Consider the following 22,813-nt stretch of genomic DNA (forward strand, 5'->3'; position numbering starts at 1 on the left):
CTGCTGGAATTGTCCATTCAGTGCAGATTAAATTGAAATCTCATTCTGCACACATCAGTGATCTCTCTCAAAATTCAGGCACCTGACTTGAATGTGTTTTCTTCACATGCTGTTTTTGTAGTGTTGGCATGAGAAACCTTCTCCAGCTTAATCAGTCTAAGTGTTGTATCAGTCTACTCATTTTTGTTTGTCTTGACATAGTAATGGAAGCATTAAATCATATATCACTATTTAAGTGGTCACTGGCAGGATATTGAGATATTACTGGGATCTACTTTTGAAGTATAATTTAATACAGGTAAAAAACCTGTAGTGGAAAACAGTCGGTGGTGATGACTTATGTTTGCTGCTTATTACGTAAGCTCCGAGAGCACCTGTCTGGCAACGATCAGGTAGAGCTCTTGGTGAACAGTCAGGTAAACACACGGCACATTCTGTTGCAGAGAACCCTTGCTTCAGCATCTTAGCCTCGGAGGACTGAGCAGGTTGTGAATTTTTTCCTTCTTAAAACAACTAGAAGGTGATTTGTCTTTGTAAATGTGCCTTTTAAAATAGTTTCTGAACAGAAAGACTGATACCTTTCCTATCCTTTACTCTGGCACAGGTCATTAATTCTCATGTTTAAAAATGCTTTAAATGGAAGTTTCTCATTCCATCATCTTAGTTTACCTAGCTTTTAAAGGTTTTAAGAGCTGGTATGTAGTGAGTTTCTGACAGGTCTTAGTGACTTTCTCAGTGGTGATGCCAATTCTTTCTGGATCTAAAGAGTTGGATTCATACTTTGAGATTGGGCCAACCTGGGTTTGAATTACTCTGCGCGTGACATGTATGACCTTCAGCAAATGACTCAGCCTCTCCACTTTGATTTCTTCTGAAAAATGAGAAAAATCACCTTCAGGATGGTTGTAAGATGTAAAAAAGACATACTTTAAGCAGAGAACATATGCAGAGTTAAGTACTAATAAGTAAAAGCAGCTGTTTGATTGTTTAGGGTGGGCTTGGGGGCAAGCGCAGGGCAGGGGTTGCCTTGGAAGGAAGGGTTTGTCACTGAGCACTGCAGAACACCGTCCTATTTTACCAGTGGTGGTGTGGTTCCGGGGGTGGGAGGGGGAAGACTTTCCAGAAGAGTCCCAGCTCAGGGTAGTTTTAGACACAGGGGAGAAATGTATCTAACCTGCAGAGTTCCTCATGAGAGCCTCCTGCTGCATCCACAGATTCTGTTTGAGCACATCTCCCCTTTTAACAGCTTGATTTTTAGAAAATAACATTTCTGATATAAATGTATTTTCTTTGTTGGAAACTTGGTAAACACAGAAACCTACCTTCAAATATTTTGGCTTTTCCCTCTAACAGAGTTGAGATCATTTATGATTTGATATGCTTTTTAAACATTTAACAATAATTATAACCACTGTTGGAAATGATAAACTCTTGAAGTGAACATTCTTTATACGTGAGTCTCTCTCTTTCCTGACGGTGGGATTACTAAGCACCTGCCCTGTGGAAAGCTTCAGGCCAGTTGCCGTGGCACAGCTCCCCCCACACTTCTGTGCTGTACCCAGTTTGGGTTTAATCTAGCGCTTACACAGCGTGGTCACAGAGCGGCAGCCTGCCTTCCGGTTTTCAGCTCCTGGGGCCTTTAGTTCTTCGTCTCCTCCACTGGCAGATCACCCTCCCTGCTACGAAAAATAAAAATCAAGGTCACGCTTCTTGTATCCTCCTAGGTGGTTCTCTTCTTTTTTTTCCCCCCAGTAATGACATTTTTTTATTCTTTTTATCTTCTACTTTGGCCACTGTTTCTTGGCTCCTTAGTATCAGTGATAAGGTAACTCCAGTGTCACAGGACAGGGTGCTCCGTCCTGTGCAGTAGTCCCTGTCTGCTGGGCTTTATCTGTAGGTCTCTTTGAAAGGGGGAAAAGTGAGAATCCGTACTTGAGTACTGTTTGGCCCAGATGTGTGACTGCAAGACTTGCCCTTGGGCCATCCTGGGGTATGCTGAGGGGCTGCTCTTTTATAGGGCAAAGGAGCTTCATGGACCCGTTGAAAATAACTTGAGGTCATTTCTAGTGGATTCTCCAAAAGACCTAAGGAGCCCTGGTTACAGCTACAGGAACACACTGGCCCTGGGGGGGTTGTTGCATGATGGGTGGTAAAGGCTGTTTTGGAAATGCTCACCTGTGGCTGGAGAAGGCAGTCATAAACTAATGAAGTCATTTACCTATTTGTGGGTTTTCTCCCTTCTCAATTAGACGATGTGAGAGAAAAATGTGGCAGTAGGGAAGCACTGTCCATATGAAGAAAGAGCCACAATAGGCAGGTCAGTTTTGCAAAAAGGAGACCATTTAATGGGGAAGCAGGAAACATTAGGAGAAAAGCAGCATATTTACCTTGCACCGGAAAAAGGTCCATCTCCTCGTGAGAAGTTAGGGTCAACCCTTCTGAGCCTAGAGGGGACGTGATGACTGCTCCCAGGTAGCTGGGTTTCTGCAGCAAACAGCTGAGAAGACCTCCTGATCTGTCTCCCAGGCGAGTCCACAGGGCAAAGGGAGGTAGAGCCCAGCATCCACCAGGTCCTGCCCCTCACAGAGCAGGCTGAGTGTCTCAGGAAGGCTGGCAGCCCCACTGGTGAGATCCCAAATGGAGGGAGAGAGCCGCCTCTGTCAGGACTACAAATTTCAGGCTAGAAGGAGGGAAGAAGTTGCTACTGTGGTGCCTGCTGAGCATCCCGGTCAGAGAGGCTGCAAGACCCTCCCGAGGAGCGGCAGGGTGGGGGCGACAGACTTGGGCCGACTGCCGCAAGTTGTGCGCTCCAAACCCCCAGCCACGTGAACACCTCACCCTTGGCTCTGATCCTCCGCAGGAAACTCCCTTCAGTCCCAAGGACGGACTGGCTCTGAGCATGCACAGCAGTCTTCCAGGGGAGCAGAGGTGCCCTCTGTTTAATTCAAAGGCAGCGTTTCTCAGCATGATCCACAGCATTTGTGATGCTCTCAGAAGGAACGGCTATCATCTACAGTTCTGTGTTCTATGTTACAAGAAACCCACTAGCAATGTGACTGCGTAGGACAGTGGTTCTCAAATTACCACAGCATCACCTAGGAAATTAGAAATACGAGAAATACGTGTTCTTGAGTCCCATACCTACTACACCACAGACCCTGGAATGGGACCCAGCAACCTTTTAACAGCCCTCCGCCACGTGAGAGGATGCTCAGCGCTTAAGTTGGTGGGCAGTGACTAGGATAAAGTGAAGTAAAAGTGAATCGATCGAAGAGACCCACGGACCTGGTAGAGCTGTGCGCCCTGCTGGGGAGCAGTGCTCTAAAGCTTCATGGCCTCAGAACTAATGGATGTGCAATTAACAGCTCTGGTTTTGCACAAAGGGAGACAGAGTCAGGGCCCACTAGGAGCCACGGGCTTCAGTGGACCTCTTCCAAAACTCAACCACTCCCTACAGTTCCAGCGTAGAGAGACACAAATTCTTGTTCTCATGGAATCTGTCACTACAGTTTTTCTTGGGAGACTTGCAGTGGCCTGGGGCTTGCATCCCAGTGGGGAGACGTGAGAGCTAGATAGGACAAAACAAGCAAGGTTAGGCCTGGACATCTCCAGCATGGAATCGGGCGAAGTCCTCTCTATCAGCCCTGAGTGGCAGGCCCAGAGGGTGGACCGGGAGCAGCCGGCTTCCGTGTCTGGCAGTAAGAACACCAGGAGGTAGGTACGAAGCACTTCCAACACCAGGTGCCCTGAGGAGCTACTGACACATACTGTCTTAGCGGTGTGAGAGAAGTGAGTTTCTAAGTTACAGATAAACTGAGGCACAGAGAGGTGAAATCATTTGAGGTCTCAGCAAAGCGGTGACAGGTCAGGACTGATGGTAGCTGCGCTTGTTACGAGCTCACACGGCCGTCACACAGCCGTCTAGTTTGGCACACTGCCTTGCCCTCTGAGGAGGCCTCCAACCGGCTCCTCTGCCGAGTGTAGACATTTGTCCACCTACATTACAGCACCTCGTTCCTTCAGGAGGTGATCTCCACAGCACAGAAGCCTCATCCACATGGGTGTCTACCCTCTACCATACTGCTCCCTCAGGCCTGCGTTACCTGGCCAAGGCGAGCGATGACAAAGGTGGGCACACCATCTCAGAGTTGGGGCTTTCAGGGAACAGACTGTTGCCAACAAACCCTCTAGACCCTAACTCCCCAAACTCAGCCAAAATCCAGCATGTCCCCCTCCCCTAGGCTAGGGGAGGTCTGCACCGTTCTGGTTTCCTTATCACCGTCCAACCACGTTTACACTGCTCTTGACCTTGAGTCCAAGGAGCCAGCCAGACAAGAGGGTCCTATTAGGGCCCAGAGAAGTTTCAGGCATGACCTCCCAAACCGGGGAGCACAGGCTCAGCTTACAGGACACTGCGGCCACAGATCTCCAGCGGATATTGGCACAGAACAACAAAAGGACCAAGGGGCTTCCAAGCCCTAGAAAATCTCTGGCCGTTTCTTAGGGAGGTCTTTTTGGCAGCCAGAGGAAATACGTGATTAAAAAGGCAGATACCACAGAAGAATACAGTCTGAATAATGACAGGATTCGGATAGGTCCTCATTGCAGAACGGGACCACCTGCTCACTAATCTGTACATGCTCAGCAATGTCAAAGGTCAGAGGGAGACTCACTGCTGCTCTTGCCACAGCCTAAGTGGGGATATCCGTGATGAGCTGAGGCTGAGCGGAGCCCACGGGCTTCTGTGCGGCATGTTCTGGCCTAGCTGATCCTGCCTGCTCCTGGGCCCTGCTCAGCTTTGTAACGGCACCATTACACACGCACTGCACATCTGATCAGAAAAAGCAGCATGTGTGGTGGGGCGCCTGGGTGGCTCAGTTGGTTGTCCGCCTTCGGCTCAGGTCATGATCCCAGGGTCCTGGGATCAAGTCCCTCATCAGGCTCCTTGCTCAGCGGGGAGCTGCTTCTCCCTCTGCCGCCCACCCCCCCACCCCCCGCTTGTGTTTGCACTGACAAATACATAAAAATCTTAAAAACAAAACACCATGTGTGAAAGGGGATGGAAAAAAAGTAAGATGGAGGGTCTGGAGGTAACTTTCAAAATGTTCAGTTTACTTTTTTAACAAGTTTTTTTTTTTTAGGATTTTATTTATTAGAGACAAAGCGTGAGCAGGAGACAGAAGGAGAGGGAGAATCAGACTCCTCCCCCATCCCTGCTGAGCAGGGAGACCTATGTGGGACTTGGTCCAAGGATCCTGAGATCATGACCTGAGCCAAAGGCAGACACTTAACTGACTGAGATACCCAGGCACCTCTCGATTTACTTTTAAACAAAAACAAACCCACTAAAGACCGCATTGTCATTGCAGGCCTAGTGGGTATGTCCATCAAAGTAGGTTTTGATGGGGACGCCCGGGTGGCTCAGTCGTTGACTGCCTTCGGCTCAGGTCATGATCCCAGGGTCCTGGGATCGAGCCCCACATTGGGCTCCCTGCTCGGCGGGAAGCCTGCTTCTCCCTCTGCCACTCCCCCTGCTTGTGTTCCCTCTCTGGCTGTGTCTCTGTCAAATAAATAAAATCTTGAAAAAAAAAATTTTAATGAATACCTTTGGGAACACTATGAAGGAGATAATTTTTTTTATTTGAAAGATTTTTAATCTCTACACCCAACCTGGGGGCTTGAACTCAACCCCGAGATCAAGAGCCACAAGCTCCACCAACTGAGCCAGCCAGACACCCCCAAAGGAAATATTTTTTAAAAAATTAAACTGGCGGGGTGGGGGGCACACTTGGGTGGCCCAGTCAGTTAAGTGGCCGACTCTTGATTTCAGCTCAGGTCATGATTTCAGGGTCATGAGATCAGGTTCTATGCTCAGCAGGGAGTCTGCTTGAAGATTCTCCCTCCGCTCCTGCATGTGTGTACGTGTGCTCACTCTAAAATCTTAAAATTAAACTTGGGCTAGTAAGCAAAGTAGTACAAATTTCCTAAATTGTACATAATTTTGCTGATAAAATATGGATGCCATTTAAATTACAAATAAGTCTAATTAGAATAAGGTGCTTTCACATTTACAGTTTCACATATTCCATATATACACCCTCTGTATCCATTAAACACAGCACTGCAAGTATACAGAGGGACAAGAAGGTCCAAGAAAACAGTTGTGCTGCTTTCATGAATCGAAACCCCCTTGCCCCCAGCTGAGTTAGCCACTGCCTCTCAGAAGAACCCACATTTCTTTTGAAAACCTATTGAGGAAAACCAGCTAACTTCCTGCCCCCAATGCTCAGGTGCTTAAAAAATCCATTTATGGATTTGGAAATTTCAAGTAAATTTGTCTTTTTATGGGCATACAGACATCTAAACCCTTAAGCCAGAGATGGTAGTGATGGAAGTTTCCAGTGTTAAACTACATGCCAGCAAACAAAAGCTGCGCGTCCCTGTCTGGGGGTTTGCACCCCAGGGTCCTGTTCTGAGCTCACAGCAGGTGGCAGCACGCTGCTTCTTGGGAATGTAGATGCCCTGCCCACAGGCCGCGCCAGTAGCCGGCTCCCTCCCTAAGGGGCCTGGGGATCCAGGCCAAGGCGGCTGTCACTAGGCATTCACCCTGCAAAGCTGCGCGCGGTGAGCGGGGGAAGGAAACCCAGTGTCAGAAGGGACACTTTTTTTTAAGAACTGTAGGTCATATTCCTGTGGCTCAAGAAGGCCTTTCAAAACCAACAAAACAACCAGCTCTGGGGAAATCTTTACTCCTTAAAATCTCCCTTTGAGGGCGCCTGGGTGGCTCAGTCAGTTAAGCGTCTGCCTTCGGCTCAGGTCATGATCCTGGAGTCCCGGGATCGAGTCCCACGTCGGGCTCCCTGCTCAGTGGAGAGTCTGCTTCTCCCCCTGCCTCTGCTCCTTCCCCTGCTCATTCTCTCTCTCTGCCTCTCTCAAATAAATAAAAATCTTAAAAAAAAAAACAAAAACTCCCTTTGATAAGAGGCATTTTACAGAGCCAAGACATAACGTCCACACACACACACTGTGGGTGAGCGAGAGACCCAAGCCTGTCTGTCCCAAGGGCCACAAGAGCCTCTCTCTGAGGATCGACACTCCACAAATCCTAAGACCCACAGTCTTCTCGTGGCTGACCCAAGGCACCTTTGATTATTTCAGACCCACCTCGGGCGCCTTCCTGTCTCCTTTTCTGCCTGCACTGCAGAACCCAGGACCGCACGGATTGTCCCCAGGGTGGGGGACCTTGTTTTGGCTCTAAGGTTCTTGTAACTGAGCGAGCATACCAGCATGAAACACGGTGCAGATTCCCTTCCCAGGCAGCTCTGTTCAAGCCTGTTGAGACCCGGGCCAGGGTGGGGGTGGGGGGCGAGGCAGGGGGCACGGGGTACTGCAGGGAATCCTCGCAGCAGGGGATGGCAGCAGGCCTTCCCAGAGGCCAGACTGGTGTGAGAGTTTACGGTCTATGAACGTTCAAGGACATCTTTCCAAAACAGCCAAAGATGTATCACCTTTGAAAACCAGCCTTTCCGAGAAACCTGGAAATCCATACACCGTCCTTGAGATCAAGGGGAAACTTTCCCTCTCTGGAGTTCTGGCATTCAGGGCCAAACAGCCAACTAGAAGTTGTGATTTACTTCAGAGGCTGCACCCACCTCTCCCATTGCCCTTTTGCAGCGTGGAGGTTGCCCACAGGGACGCGGTAAAGCAGGGGGCAGGCAGCGTGCTGGGCAGAGGCAGCTCGCCTCCCACACGCCCATGAGAACGCCGGGCAGAAGTGGCAGGTGTCAAGTGGGGAGGAGGTGGCTGGCGAGGCCGGGAGATTGCCTACAATCTCAGTATTGGGGAAGGTACTAAAAACAGAGAAGGGCTGTGAAGAACCCCAGGGTGCTGGTAGCAGTATAAACGCAGGGCTTCCAAATATACACACGCTAACCAGACGAATGTGTGTACACATGGACACGCACGCACGCACGCCTATACATCTGTTTATTCGCCATCTGCTCAGAAGGCCTAGAAAAATAGCAGTGGGTGCTCTGAGTGCCCAGACCTTGGTGGTTTCTTTTTCTTTTCTCTTTAAGTAATCTTTTATGCCTGGCGTGGGGCTCAAACTCACAGCTCCCAGATCAAGTGTCACATGCTCTGTGGACTGAGCCCAGCCAGGCACCCGCCCCCCCACACCCTGGTTTTTAGATGTTCTCGTCGCTAAAGGGAACCAGAATAAATGGCTGACTCCAGAACTGGGGAAGGGAGAATGTTTTTCCTTTCACTGCTTTTATCCCTGCAATGTTGTTGAACTCCCTTCTGTTGCCGAGCACTTTTCCATAACCTTCTGACCACTTTGTCATTCTGACAGTCCAGCCCACAGGCCGGTTCATAAACGTGAACTGTCCTTCAAGAACACAAGCCACACAGCCACCAGCCCACTCCTCAGCCAGGCCTGAACGCAGGGCCTCACCTTGACGACTCCGAGTGTGAGAGCACCCGCTGGAAAGGGAGGAGACTCGAAGCTCTTCGGGCTCATTCTTTGGATAACAGTGTCCGGTCCAGAGGAGAGGCACCTCCCCTCGCCTGGGCGCCCCCACGCTGTACTTCCACACCCTCACTCACCTCTGCCCTCACTTCTTTAGTTACTGCTCAGAAGGACCAAAAATTCATTAGTATCTGTTTATTGATCAATGGTTTGATATAAAGTTATTTCAGATCTTCAGAATTTTGCCCAAACAGAAGTCACAAGCATTACAAAGTGTTTTTTTTTTTCTTTCTTAAAAAAAGGGTAGGAGGCAGGTTGGGAGGGGACCAACCTAGCAGTAGTGGCATTTGAGAATAAATTAACAAAAAAAAAAATTTAGTATTACCATTTATTGGTGACAAACACTAAGTTTTACTTACATTCCATGGGGAGAAAAAATTCCAGCGTAAACAATGAATTGAAGCGGTACTTAACTCGCAAGGCTACGGTGCTTTTCATCTGGACCATATGCAGGACCTTAACTGCACACGCTTCTGTGCCCAGTAACACAACATCAAAAGCAACACAGTTTCTGAGATAAACATGGGTCATTCTTTTCAGCCCTACATGGAGATGTAATCAACAGTACAAAGCACTCAAGGAAATCCATCTGCGGGTTTATATGTACTACGTGGAGACCATATCCTGTAGTGTAGTGAAAGCTACGTGTCCTCAAGAGCCATATGTATGTACAATTTTTTTTAATAATCTTTAAAACAAAGATCAAAGTTCATTTGTTTAAGTCCTGTTGCATTAACAAAAATAAAATAGAAAAGGAACCAAATGATCATTAAAGTTTAAAATTCCTAAACTGTCCAATTTATACAACCGTGGGAGACTTCATCAAGGACTGAGAAGTCCAGCACTGTTTCGGCTAAACCGGAGGGCACACAGTTTGCATCACTGAAACAGTCCCGGGTTAGTCCAATAAAGTCAAAACGTGTAACCACATACACATGGATATGATCTTTGCTGATTGGATTACTGATAGAGTCAGTCTCAGACAAGTTTCTAAACTGTGCTATGTAACTAGATACAATTGAGAAACTCTCAGATGAAAATTTATATAGTGTCATTTCAGTCAAAATGAAAATAATAAAACTAAGAATATGTAATCTCTTTTGGGAGAGAAAGCAGTGGTGATGACAGTGCGGGTGCCACGGAGGCGGGGGCCAGAGCACGCTAGAATGGTTAGTTGGCGCTGAGTAGGAAGCATTTGATTTTCTCTGGTGCTTTTGGCTCTGGGGCTGGTCTACGGCCCCGCTCCCCGGCGTGGGTGTCCAGGGTGTGTCCCAAGGGTTTGAGTGAGCCACTCTGAGAAAGGGTCGTGCTCTGTTCCCGGTTTCCTTCACACAGCCCAAACAGCAGTGGCCACAGCCAAGCACCGAGGGGTCCGGGGCCACACGGCAGGCCCCGCCGTGCCCCCCAGCAGCTGCCCGTGTGTGGGGACAAAACAGCACCCGCGAGCGCAGCCACGGCCGCCTCCTTGTGTTCCCGTCTTCGTCACCACTGCCGCCTCTGGTTCTTTACCCAGCACGTCTCTCAGCCCACTGGAGGTATCAGAAATTCCAAATTCTCAAAGCAGTTTCAGTATTTTCAGTATATATGTTGGGGTGGCCAGAAAAGGTTCAGCACCTCCCACACCTTAAAGGAAGAAAAAAAATGAAAGTGATGCCAGTTTTGAAATGTAAGAAAACTTAACCCATGTTAAAAATGAGCAGAAATCAGACACTGAAGTCCAGCAGCACAGGCACCAGTTTATGATCACTGGGTTCCGGTTTTCTCAGGATACACGGTCAAGTGAAAAAAGTGAGGAGGAGAAGGAGTGTGTAGTATGGGATCTCCGGGAGAAAAGGAATAATGCAAGAAATACACGATTGTATTTGCATAAAGAAACACACAGGAAAGATACATAAGAAACTAATAACCATTGTGATGTGTGGCTGGGGGCGGGGAGAGGGACACGGGTGAGGGCTGCGTGGGGGGGGGGGGTGGCAAGACTGACCACCCAGCATCTCTGGAAATCACTGTGGGGTCTGAACCCTGTGTATGTCTTACCTATTCTAATTTTTTTTAAGAAAGTAGAGCTCTGCTCACAACCTGGAAACCTTTCAGGGAAAGGGACAGAAAGTGACAGAAGGGGAGTGTCTTACTATTTTGAGCAGACGGTTTGAATTTAATGCAAATGAGGAATAGAACTGCCTTTCCGAGTAAATCAGCTCACTCACACAGACATTGGTCCATTTCCCGTTCTTGGCATCTCTGTACTCGGTTGGTCCAACTCCGAGAGCAACTTTAAGATGTTCAGTGCAGCCTAGCAGGGACGAAAAGAAGAGTCAGCACGACCGCCGCCCAGGGCCACAGCAAGACGCTGTCTGAACAGGTCGGCGAGGGACAAAACAGGGAGTCCCACTAAACCACACTTTCCCTTAATATTTGGACTTTCAATTTGAAATACAAATTACAAAATAAATTATCCATGTTTACCTCACTGAATCACAACCTCTGCTAATTTTATTTTCTTTTAATATTTTTAACTTTATAGTAACTAGACTACACATTTTGTATCCTGCTTTAAAACAGAAACCCGTCATGTTCCCTTGTTAGAATACATTAATTTGATGGATGCATTATAGTCCATCAGGCGTATACACCACAGTTCACCTAGATTAATCAATTCTTTTTCTGTTTTGTACTTCTCATTAACGGTAGTTTCACCTGAACGGAGACCAAAATAAGGGGCTTTCTACAGCTGCCCAAACTTGGGTGTGTGGTCTGTGTTCTGGGAGGAGAGGAATGGACACAGCGCGTGGAGGCGGTCCAGGATCCAAGTCCACCCCCCGGGGCCAGCACAGGGAGGGGAAGAGCACCGGGACGGGAAGGAGAGTCTAAGGCTGATGAATTCTGATAAACAATGAAAAATCAATAAACTAAGGAAGAAATCTTCAAAAATATGAAATCTATTAAAAGCACCCAAGTCTCCGGGAGAACCCTTCTATCTGTCCAAGGCCAGCAACAGGCCGGAGCCAGGAGCACTGGGGAACATACCATGTCATGGCAGGACTCCACATCCTTTCCAATACCGTGGCTGATCAGAGGTGGCTGAGAGGAGCAATTGATGAGAGATACAAACTCGTTCTTGTTGTTTTTGGGGAAGTCTTTGTATTCAACCTGAGGGGAAAAGAAAACCGAGGCCAAGTAGGGAAGCGGCGAATACGCAAGGGGCCCAGCAAATGGAGAGGACACCTCTTTCTCCTGCCCTCAACCTGACACGACTCCTGCTCAGTCAGCAGACTGTCAGGGGGGCCTGCAGCCGGGGGTACCAAGGGCTGCAGGCAGCAGACCCAGGCCCCAGCTTCTAAAATCTTCCAGGAACCTAGATGTCTACCTAAAAACCCTGGTCGGGGGGAAGGGGGGTACCAAACACTTGGCCTGAAAGAAGCCATGTCCTTTTCTGCTAGGCTCAAAGGGCCAGCACACTGAATCCATTCTTGCTAGAACTATCACTAAGATGAGAAGCTTTGTTACTACGGTTGGCCTGGATTTTGTAAAAGCTTATTTATTAGCAAAGGACAAGGTGATTCTGTTACCATACAGGCCTGTCCCATACTTTCCCGAACTCCCTCCACCCGCCTCAGGACCACCAGGTACCCTCCACCCTTCCTCCACATAAAGACCTGGAATTAATAAACGAGGTGCAAGGCTCATTTTCTGAGAGAAACCCCAAAAAGATGAGTGCACTGAGGTCTAGACCACACAGCTCCGGCCTAACAGTTACCTGGAATCCCTGGACTCTGGAAAGATAGTCCAGCTGCTCAGAGGGTCTTGTAAGAGGTCCATGGGGTACGTGGCCTGAAGAGATGTTATTCTTTAAAATGGTCTCGGCTGTGGGCGAGGTGCCCCCATACAACAACTCACGGGCTATCATGGCAGTTACCGTGGCCTTGGCCGGATTCGGAGCTGCCCTGGTGAAATCTTTGGTGTGGTGTCCTTGACTGACTCCTACGGCCTGGGCAACCTCGGGCACCATGGGAAGAATCCCCGCGGGCAGCTGCTGATGACTAAGATAAGGCATCCTAAACTCATCCTCTTTATTGCCTAGGGAGGGACACGCAGACAGATCAACACGAGGCCACGTGCGCTGCTAGGAAAGACCTTTGCCACCCCGCCGGCCCGCCCTCGGCGCACACGACGGCTCAGGGGGGCCGCAGAGCTCAACACCGCTCGTCGTTCCAGGGGCCACGCCAAGCCCAGACTCACATTCAGATCAAGACAGTATTAACATCACACTTACTAGTCCCATTTTCATCCCCAGAGCCAGGTTCAAAAAAGGTTACTTTTCTTCCATCCCCTGGTTTTTTTATTGGTGTCTTAAAAAAGAAAAAAAAAAAAAAGGCCATGAGCGGAAATCAAACTGTCGCAAAATTAGTTCTTACTCTCTGAAACTATAAAAACTCCAACCAGCTTTCATCTGTGGTTTGTAACCTTTTAAAATATAAAGAGGTAATTGGCAGAGAAGCCCTACCCCCACGCCGACAGGCCCAGCAGCCTCCTGTGCCCCCCACCACAGTCCCCCCTGCCCGCCCCAGAGCCACTCCTGCCCCCACGGCCTGTCCTCTACCAGAGGAGGCTAACAATCCTCCTGAGCTGGGGGCCGAGCTCTGCTCGGCACTCACAGGAGAACAGGGGAATGTTTAACCAGAGGGAGCCAGAGATGCTAGATCTTTCCCCAAGGTGGGAAAAAGCAGCTTTTAGATGAAAGCTAAACAAAGACTTTTCTGGAACTAATATCCAATTCAAGGAAAAGGTGACATTTCCAAAGATAACAAACGGGCAGGGAAATGCTATGAGAGAAAAATTTTGCAAACACAGGTCTCCTTTCTGAGAAGGTAAGGATGTTACGAATCCGCTATCAGATTTTGGAATGAAAAACCCCACAACCAAGTCCAGGCCCTGTGCCAATTCTTTGAGGAGTGTCCGCGGCCACGGCAGAGGCCACGGCCCGCTGCTGGCACGGCTGGCACAGGGAGGGGTCCCATCCCGGGACCTCTCAGTGGAAACAAGCTCGGTCAAGGACCCGCTTGAGGGTACTGCTTTACCAATCTTGGCAGAAGGTTTTGTATCTAGTGTTCAATTCATAAAGAAAAAAAAGAATCCCGAATTGAAATTACGAATTTCCTTCCGTAAATCCCAGTGTGTCGGTGTCCCAGAAAACCCAAAGCCTGCTTCCCAACTAGCAGAAGTCTGAAGCCGCGGGTCTTCCACCCGGGCCCCACTGCGAGCCCGAGGGCAGCCACAGACAGGGGTCATCTGCAGCCCCGTTGCCCATCCTCCTCCAGGTGGAAAGGGGCGAGGTGCCCTCCAGCAGAGCGTCCCTGACCACAGAGATACAGAAACAAGAACGACTTAACCCAGAGCCATGCTCGGAGCCACGGACATGCAACTCCCCTTCTGACCACATTATAATGCTCCAAACGGATAGGATGCCGCTCAGCAGGGCTGTTTTCCTGCCCGGAGGATGAAGCCTTGCCCTGAAGCCTGGCCCTGGAGGTTGCCAGAGTCCCCTAGGATGAGGCGAGGAGGTCATCTTGCCATTAGAGAGCAAGGACACAGAGCCCCGAGCAGTCACCTTCTCCTCTGATTTGAGGGCTGGTTTGGTGGGCTGAGCCTGTGGGACTTTGAAACCAAGGATCTCCAGCATGTTCTCGGCTGCGTTGCGTTTGGCCACCTTCTTGTTGGTGCCTGTTCCTTCTGCGGTATGGTTTCCCACCTTCACCTGCATGAGGACGAAGTCAGGACTCAGACCAGTGCTTACACCTTCAGAGTAAAGACTGGTGAGGCAGTGGTGTGTGGGCAAAAGAACCGAACAGCGACCAGAAGCTTCCCAGGGGTGCCCGTGGCAGCCGCCGGTCAACGTGAGATTATAGAAGCTTACAGGCCCTTTAACATAAGGAGTTCTAAAAACGCACTTCCTGACGTGACTCCCTCTGACACTCATCTGTGCTGCTGAGGGTCTGCGCCCCTAGGGCACGTGTGTGTAGCCCAGCCCGGGACCCTGGGGGCTGCCGGAATGCCTGCACGGCCGCAGGCAGAGTGTTTACCCCACAGAAACCTGCAGACACTATGCAGCACGCCCGCCTTCAGTGGTTTTGTCGTCTCCTCTAGACTTACGAGATGGAGGAAAGGTTAATGATGGAGGCAGGGATGCAAACTAAGCTAACAAGCGTGTTGAGTCTGCAGCCGGGGCCCTGTAACTGCACAAAAAACGGGAACATTCATCCAGTCGTTGAAAATGATCTGATTCAACAAAGTCACTCACTGTTCATAAATGAAGTTCCAACATGTCTTTACTTTCATCTTGTTTATGTAAACAAAAACGTTAACCGATCCTCATGCTAGAACTATGCTCCTTTGTCAATAGCACGCGCGGCCTGATTTTCTAACACCGTCTAACACCGTCACGGCCCTTACATGACAGAGAAAATGGAAAGTAAAGAGTATTACGTGTTTTCTGTATTATTTGTAAACTGTGCCCTGGTCCAGTGGGCCCCACTCCCCGCCATCGGACGTTAGCACTATTAAGACCATGTTGCTTGTAGTAATTTGATGCCTTAAAACGTGTCCTTGCGTGCGCACCACACGTGCTGCTGAGTCAGCAGGGAGGAGCTCATCCTTTCTGACGTTTGTACTATACATACGTGTAGTTTATACATGCGTAACACATCTATAAACACACCCACCCCTTCCCACCAAACCATCCTCCCCTAAGAGAGTTGAGTGTTACACAGACTGCAGCACATACCACGGCTTACAATCCCCTTCTCAAGCCGGTCTTGATCACAGACCAGACCAAAAAGCCCCATGTTCCAGAACTGAGAGTCCAGGAAACCTTCCCTGGCCTGTGAAGAGGGCTCTGGGGTGCAATCCTGGCCTTGCCATCTACCAGCTTTGATTCTGGCCAAATTACTGATCCTCTCAGTATGCTGCCATCTTCCCCACAGCGTGGAAGGACCGTGACTTTACTCGCCTTCTGAATGGGGAGGGAGAACACGCCGAGAACACTTCCCAAGTTGTGAGCGAACTGCTACACGAGAGCAAAGTCCTGGATTTTTCACCAGAAAACACCATTAAATTCAAATCATAGAGTAGACTGCCCATATGACTGTTTCATAAATACAAGGAAAACACTCTGCACTAATCCGAAGTGCAATCCCAATCTAAGGAGAACCAACCCTAGACTCCAGATTCTACAGATGAGGAGGAACAGGAACAGATCCTTTGATAGAACTTGTAAAATTTACCTTCTGAAAAGGACAATACAAGCCTTCAAGGAGATGTACTGAAGAGAAATGGTCACCTGCAATCCCCCTGCCCTAGCACCCATGACCTGGAGCAGGTGTCCGAGCTCCTACCTGCTGACTCAGCAGCACGTGTGGCGTGCACACAAGGACACGTTTTAAGGCATTTACTATAAGCAACATGGTCTTACTATTACTAATGTCCAATGGCGGGGAGCGGGGCCCCCTTAGGAAAGCACCCAGCCCCTGGACCCCTCCAGCCACGATGGGGCGTGGTCACAGAAGGGCTGCCACAACCCATGCCGACCCACCTGCATCACAAACTCTCTGCGGCGCGGGAGGCCTCGCTCTGTAAGGAGCATGTACTCTGGCTCCTTCTCCTTTTTCGCCTGCTGGATCTGGGCCAGTCTGCTGATCGGGTTCATCCCCTGGCCGCAGTCTGTGCTGCTCTGCAGCTGAGGACAACGGATGTAGAAACCATGTGCCATGTTAGCCACAGAGAGGACCTCGCCAATTCAGGGGTCAGGACACGACACAACATTCCTTCATGTTTGATCTAAGTGTCCAGAATTAATCAGATCTTTTTTAAACCTTAAAATTTAAGGATGCTTAGTGATTTTCTAGGATTGCTCTGAGGTGACTTTTTAAAAGGCTCCTCACAAACCAACATCAGTATCCCACTATGGGTAGGCAAGCAATCCTGAAGTCTGCTTTTTAACAATAAATTTCAACTTGACAATGAAGAGAGAAAAAAATACAGAACACTATTCCTTAAATTCCCCCCAAAACTCTGTTATAAGATGGGTCCCCAGCTTTCTTAACAAGGACTCAAAAGCCAGAAACTATTTAAAACACACACACACACGAAATGCAAAACCTCAAGCTGACACCATGTGGAAAGAACCTAAGAATCCCACAGTTTCTTCCCAGTGGCCATCTTTAGCGCCACGGAACCCTCAGTCACTGTTTGCGTGGGGTGGTTCCTGGGATCTCCTGAGAGAAAAGGGGAGCCGCAACAGTCTATAGCATGTGCTCACCCCTGGGGACGGGGTCTTGGCAGAGTGTGAAACTATAGCTGGCCCTCGAACAACAAGGGTTTGAACTGTGCAGGTCCACCTAGAAGTGGATTTTTTTTGATAACTACAGTATAGTATAGGTGTATTTTCTCTTCCTCAAAATTTCCTTAATAATGTTCGCTTTCTTCCAGATTACTTTACTGTGCGAATATAGCATTTAATACACACACACACATATAACATATGATATATAAAACATATTAATTGACTGTTTATCTTATTGGTACAGCTTCTGGTCAACAGTAGGCCGTTAGTGGTTGTGTCTGGGGAGTCAAAAGTTAAACCCAGGCTTTCCACTGGGGTGGGGGCGGGGGGTCAGCAACCCTAGCGCCCGTGCTGTTCAAGGGTCAAAACTGTATACTGACAATCAGAACAGACCCTAGTACTCCTAAACATGCCCAAATGGACTCTTGTCCCTTCTCTGGGTGGGGGAGGCAAGGGGCTAGTATAATTTTTGACAGGTCCATTGACGTGGCTTAAAAAATACCAAAGAACAGGAGGTGTTTGGTGAAATGTCTCACTGCCCCCAGACGCCTCTCGTCCCACAAATCTGCTTCACACTCGCACCAGTTCAGCGGTGAGCGAGATGGAGGAAGGACACTCTCTCGCCATTCGCTCTGCAGAAGGGCACTGCAGGTGCACACGGTTCCTGTGATCACCCCCTCACGCACGACATGTGCGCACAGCTGCCGGTGCCTCGGCGTCCGCATCAAACTACCCAAGGTGGCCCCCGCACCAGGCCTGGCAGGTGGCACATCAGTGCCCATCCTGTCACTAGGGTCAGCAACCTAGTGAGCCTTTTAATATGTCCTCCCCCGTCATCCACAGGCAATGGAAATATCCTCTTCGATCGAGAAGGTTCTTACCCTGACTATGGATTTTGTTTTCTTTTTGATTCTGGGCTTCACTCGCTCGACCGTAGGCAGGGGTGGTAGCTTCTTCAGCTCCTCGAGAACAGCAATAGCAGCATTTTTCTTTGAAATCTTCTTGCTCTTCCCTTCACCTTCCCCCACAAACTCCCCAACTGACACCTTGGTCACAAAGCTCTTCATATGGGGGGGGCCACTCTCCCGGGCAACCTGTTTCAGAGGGAAAGACTGAGTGAAAGCGTGACAGGCACTTCCTGCCAGCGGTAGGACACACTGCCCAGCACACGACCTCCCAGGAACCACAGGGAAGGGGGGGTTACGGACAAGACCTGATCAATGCAGGCGGCGTAAATGTCAGCAAAAGAAAACAGTGAAAATCCTGAATCCTTTTCTTCCCTTATTTCTCAGACTTCTTAATGTTCTTGGGTCTGGTTGGTCCCCCACACAGTTACTACAGAGTAAAGAGGGAAACAAGTTCTGCTCCCACCCTCCGAGCAGAACGACTCCTGTCTTCCCAGGGTAGAGACTATCCTGAGTTCAGGGGATCCAATGCAAATGGCAGAAAGGAAGCCGTCCCAGCGAAGTCCAGAAATAATTGCAACACAAAGAGTTCAAGTTTAATATTTGCTCTGAGCCTCCAGCCAAGTCTGAGCTTATTAAATCCTGGTTGCTATGCAGCTTTAAAAAAGCATGAGAAATTTCTAAGCACTGACCGTGATTTTCAATATACACAAAGTTAAAAAAACCAAACTGCCAAGAGTTTATACAGTACCCTAACTTATGTGTAAAAAAAAATTTATATATACCCACAACACATATACACAAATATATAAACAGACACACACGTGTGTGTTTATATGCTTATTTTTGCAAAAAGAAACACAGGATGGATAAAGCAGAAACTGAGAGAATTAGTTCCCTAGCGCACGCGGGAGGAACTGCATAGAGCAGGGACAGGGTGACGCTTCTGAGTGTGTCTCTTTGTATAGTTTTGACTTTTAGAACCATTTAGTGTTTTACATATTAACAATATAAAAATAAGTCAACAAAGATGGGAGAAAAACACTGAGTATGGACAGAAACTTAATTAAGGTTCTTATTGGATCACATAGAAGGAAAATAAAAATTGAACTAGCTACTTAGGTTAGCTAAGACACTCTTGAACAGAACAACTGAGAGCACTCACACACCAGATCCCAAGACTCTGATAAAGTTATAGCAACGATGCCCTCACAGCATTGTTTAAAGGCAAACAATGAGGGGCGCCTGGGTGGCTCAGTCGTTAAGTGTCTGTCTTCGGGCTCAGGCCATGATCCCAAGGTCCTGGGATCGAGCCCCGCATCGGGCTCCCTGCTCAGTGGGAAGCCTGCCACCCCCCCTGCTTGTGCTCCCTCTCTCGTTGTCTCTGTCAAATAAATAAATAAAATCTTAAAAAAAAAAAAAAAGGGCAAACAATGAGATCAATAAATCAGAACAGAATGCAGCAACAGACCTGCACACATTTGGTCTTGTGATTTCTGGCAAACAGACCAAAGCACATCAAAAAAATTTTTTTGCACCGTATCATTATTTTTTATGTTCAGCATTTACAATACAAGGGCCAGAGCTTTCTCCCCAACTCAAATTTATAAATTCTCAATTGGCTTGTGAGGCCAATAGGGATACTTCTTCTTGTCTAATTTGGTTTCTGGGAACACTTCATTCAGGTCCTCAGTGGTCTGGAATTATGTTCCTCATCTTCTCCAGCTTTTTCACATTCCTCAATCCGGGTCTTCTAGAGAGACAAAAACTCGGCACAACTTTTCACATCTTCTTTTTCTTCAGCATCCACCTGAACAATATATTTATCCTCCGGCACAGGAAACTTCAGGGCATTAAACTTCTTCTCAAAGTCATCTACCAAACCAGCCTTCGCCACATTGGCCTTGTAGTAAGCCCAGTCGATAGCAGGTGGTTGCTCAGGGAGAGTAGCCAACCTGGAGCTAAGTGTCTCATTCCAGGATTTCGGGGAGTTAGCAATGGCCTTCTGGTTTTGGGGTATGATCTCCCCCAAAGCTAGCCAGTCAATGGTTTTTAGAGCAAGTTTTCACGCAGGTCATGATCTGAGGGTCTGCTTCTCCCTCTGCACCCCACCTGTGCTTTCTCTTTCACTCTAATAAATTTTTTAAAAAGATTTTATTTATTCATTTGACAGAGACACAGCGAGAGGGAACACAAGCAGGGGGAGGGGAAGAGGGAGAAGCAGGCCTCCCGCTGAGCAGGGAGCCAGATGCAGGGCTTGATCCCAGAACCCTGGGATTATGACCTGAGCCGAAGGCAGACGCTTAGCGACTGAGCCACCCAGGCGCCCCTAAATAAATAAAATCTTAAAAAAAAAAAAAAGGCAGGAACTACTGCTCTGTGCAACATGGACAACTCAACACCTGCATTACATTAAGTTAAGCCAGACTAAAGGCAATAAACTCTGTAATTCCATTTATGTAATGTTCTGAAAAGAGAAAAACTGTAGGGGCGGAAATTGGATCAGTGGTTGCCTGAGGCTGAGGACGGAGGAAAAGAACTGGCTGCAAAGGGCTTCAGGGCAACTACAGGGTGAAAGAGGTTTTAGGTCTTGACTGCAGGGGTGGTTCCACCACTGTATACATTCATCCAAACACATAAAAAAAAATCTGAATAGGATAGATTTTACTGTATGTAAGTTATACCTCAAAAAAAAAAACTACCCTCCCCTCCAAAAACATCCCCACAGGGGAATATCAAAGGACACAGCAGCCAGTTGAATGGCAATTTGAATATCAAAATGAATGACAATAACGTTGAACCATGGTTCTTTTTCGTTTTCCTTTTTTTAAAAAGTAAGCTCTACACCTAATACGGGGCTTGAACTCACGACCCCAAGATCAAGAGTCGCACTCCACCTCCACCGACTAAGCCGACTACGCCAGCCAGGCGCCCCCTAATGAATGACAATAATGAAGTAACACTCTGAATAAAAAAAAGAAGCTGTGGACCTATGCTAATAAAAATTAACGTACAGAGATGGGGTATTTCCTGTGGAACGTCAGCTCAGAAAGGCAGAAAATCCACCACAGCAGTGACTGTTACGGGGAAGAATTATCAATGACTATGAGAATCACTGGGGAAATCTCTGAGGGCATAACCTTCAAACAGCTCCTCGCAGGATACGGATTAATTGCAAAGAGAAAGAAAGTCTCCTTAAGGTGAAGCTCTGGTGTAAGCCAATGAAAGGAACGTCACTGACATGGGGGGCGGGGGGGGGGGGGGGGCGGGGGAATGCCCTCATGTGATGCTCAGAAGAACCAACACCACATCTGTGGTGTCCTGAGGGAAAAAATGCATTATCTGAAACTAATCATGAGGGAACAATCAGACCAAACTGAGGGCCATTCTACAAAGTACCTTTTAAAAATGTCAAAAGAGGCTGCGAACTGTTACAGACAAAAGAGCCTAGGGATGCCTCTACCAGATGCAGGGTGTGATCCTGCGCTGCCACCAGAACAAGAAAATACGTACCATCAAGGACGGAAGGGACAGATGGCAAAATGTGAATATAGGACGTACGTTACATAAGAATTAGTGACGCTCAATTTCCTGTATTTGATCATTAGATTGTGCTTAAAATAATGTCTTGTCCTTAAAAGATACATGTTGAAATTTAGGAATCCTGATAGCTGCCACTTACTCAAATGACCCAGCAAGGGTAAGAAGAGAGAGGAAATAATACGTGCATTCACAGAGAGAAAAAGCAAATGTAAAAGGTTAATCACTAGTAAATCTCAGTGAAGGAGAAATTCACTGTCCTATTCTGCCAACTTTTCCACAGGTTTGAAATTTTTCAAAACAAAATATTCAAAAAATGGCTAGGAAAACCAAATGAGCCCCAAAACAACGGTGCTGTGCTCCCCAGGTGAGAACCAGAGGCCCCTCGGAGAGCGGCCTTCACTGCCCCCCAAAGGAAGAGGTTGGCTGGGAGGGCCCAGCACACGGAGCGCAGGGCTCCTGGGGCCCCTCATACACCACCTCCCAACCCGGACAGCCTGGTTGCCAACACTCAGCCCCACCTGGCCTCTTGGCCTCTCAGAGTTGACTCAGTCATCTACTCACATCACCAGCCAACCCACCTAAGGGTGGAGTTCCACCTACCATGGATTTAGTGCAAGGTCATGTAGAGGTCACAACTGCCTCCCGGTGACTATCAATCAGCACCATCACATTTTTTAACTAAAACTATGTATTTTATCAAAAGTCAAGCTATATACATTTTTTCTGGAGAACCGTAGGAAAGGCTCTTCCCTTCTTCTATTAAACACTTCTAACCCAGATTTCTATGTGACAGATTTTACTATAAAAAACTCAGTAAAAAAAAAAACTGTTCCATTCATTTATTCAACAAACATTTCCTGAGCATCCAGTAAGTGCCAGGCAATCTTCCAGGTGCAAGAGACAGATCTGTGGGGGAAGAAAATGAAAGCCCTTGCTCAAGCTAATAATGGAAGTAATATGACCCTTTGATAGATGAGCTATTTAACATAAGCACTCACATTAACAAATTCAACACCACCACCAACGCACAAACTGGAATGTCTTAAATGACTACCCTAAAGATATTCACCCACCAGAGGGCGCTCCCAAAACTTCCTTTAGGTGACCAGACCATTTCCTGCTGTGTTACATATTCCTGAACACAAGCTTGAAACCCAAATCTGAAATCCAAACAAAGCGGAAGTGGGACAGAAGCAATCTGGTCTCCAAATCCCACAGAGCAAAAACAAAATGGCATTCCTTCACTAAGGTTCCAGAAAGCTCTGTGACTCTCAGGCAGGGCAACAAACTAGTAGGAACAGGTGGCAAGCTTCGCAGGGATCCAGGGCCCTGGTGCCAGCAGTCACCTACTGCTGCGAACTGCTACAGACAAAAGAGCCCAGGGATGCCTCTACCAGATGCAGGGTGTGATCCTGCGCTGCCTGCTGGGAAAGAAAAATGTAAATGTAAAATGTCAATCACTAGTAAATCTCAGTGAAGGAGAAATTCATTGTCCTA

The 22,813-nt window shown here is 48.0% G+C and overlaps 1 protein-coding gene across 8 annotated transcripts in view; it reads right to left on the reverse strand.

Moving 5' to 3' along the window:
- Window positions 1-8,650: 8,650 nt before the first annotated feature.
- Window positions 8,651-22,813, reverse strand: part of STAU1 (staufen double-stranded RNA binding protein 1) — a 51,220-nt gene continuing 37,057 nt past the window's right edge. For 6 of the 8 annotated variants that reach the window (XM_027622070.1, XM_027622072.1, XM_027622074.1 and 3 more), the window contains 8 exons: window positions 17,750-17,980; window positions 16,119-16,262; window positions 14,139-14,285; window positions 12,804-12,879; window positions 12,288-12,607; window positions 11,558-11,680; window positions 10,738-10,823; window positions 8,651-10,153 (listed from right to left, as the gene is read on the reverse strand). In XM_027622070.1, coding sequence (XP_027477871.1) covers window positions 10,138-10,153; window positions 10,738-10,823; window positions 11,558-11,680; window positions 12,288-12,607; window positions 12,804-12,879; window positions 14,139-14,285; window positions 16,119-16,262; window positions 17,750-17,980 — 1,143 coding nt within the window. In that variant the 3' untranslated portion in view covers window positions 8,651-10,137. The remainder of the gene's footprint in view (window positions 10,154-10,737; window positions 10,824-11,557; window positions 11,681-12,287; window positions 12,608-12,803; window positions 12,880-14,138; window positions 14,286-16,118; window positions 16,263-17,749; window positions 17,981-22,813) is intronic. The other 2 variants (XM_027622071.1, XM_027622073.1) reach the window with 1 other exon arrangement.

This window comes from Zalophus californianus, chromosome 8 (assembly GCF_009762305.2).
Source record: "Zalophus californianus isolate mZalCal1 chromosome 8, mZalCal1.pri.v2, whole genome shotgun sequence".
Taxonomy (NCBI): domain Eukaryota; kingdom Metazoa; phylum Chordata; class Mammalia; order Carnivora; family Otariidae; genus Zalophus; species Zalophus californianus.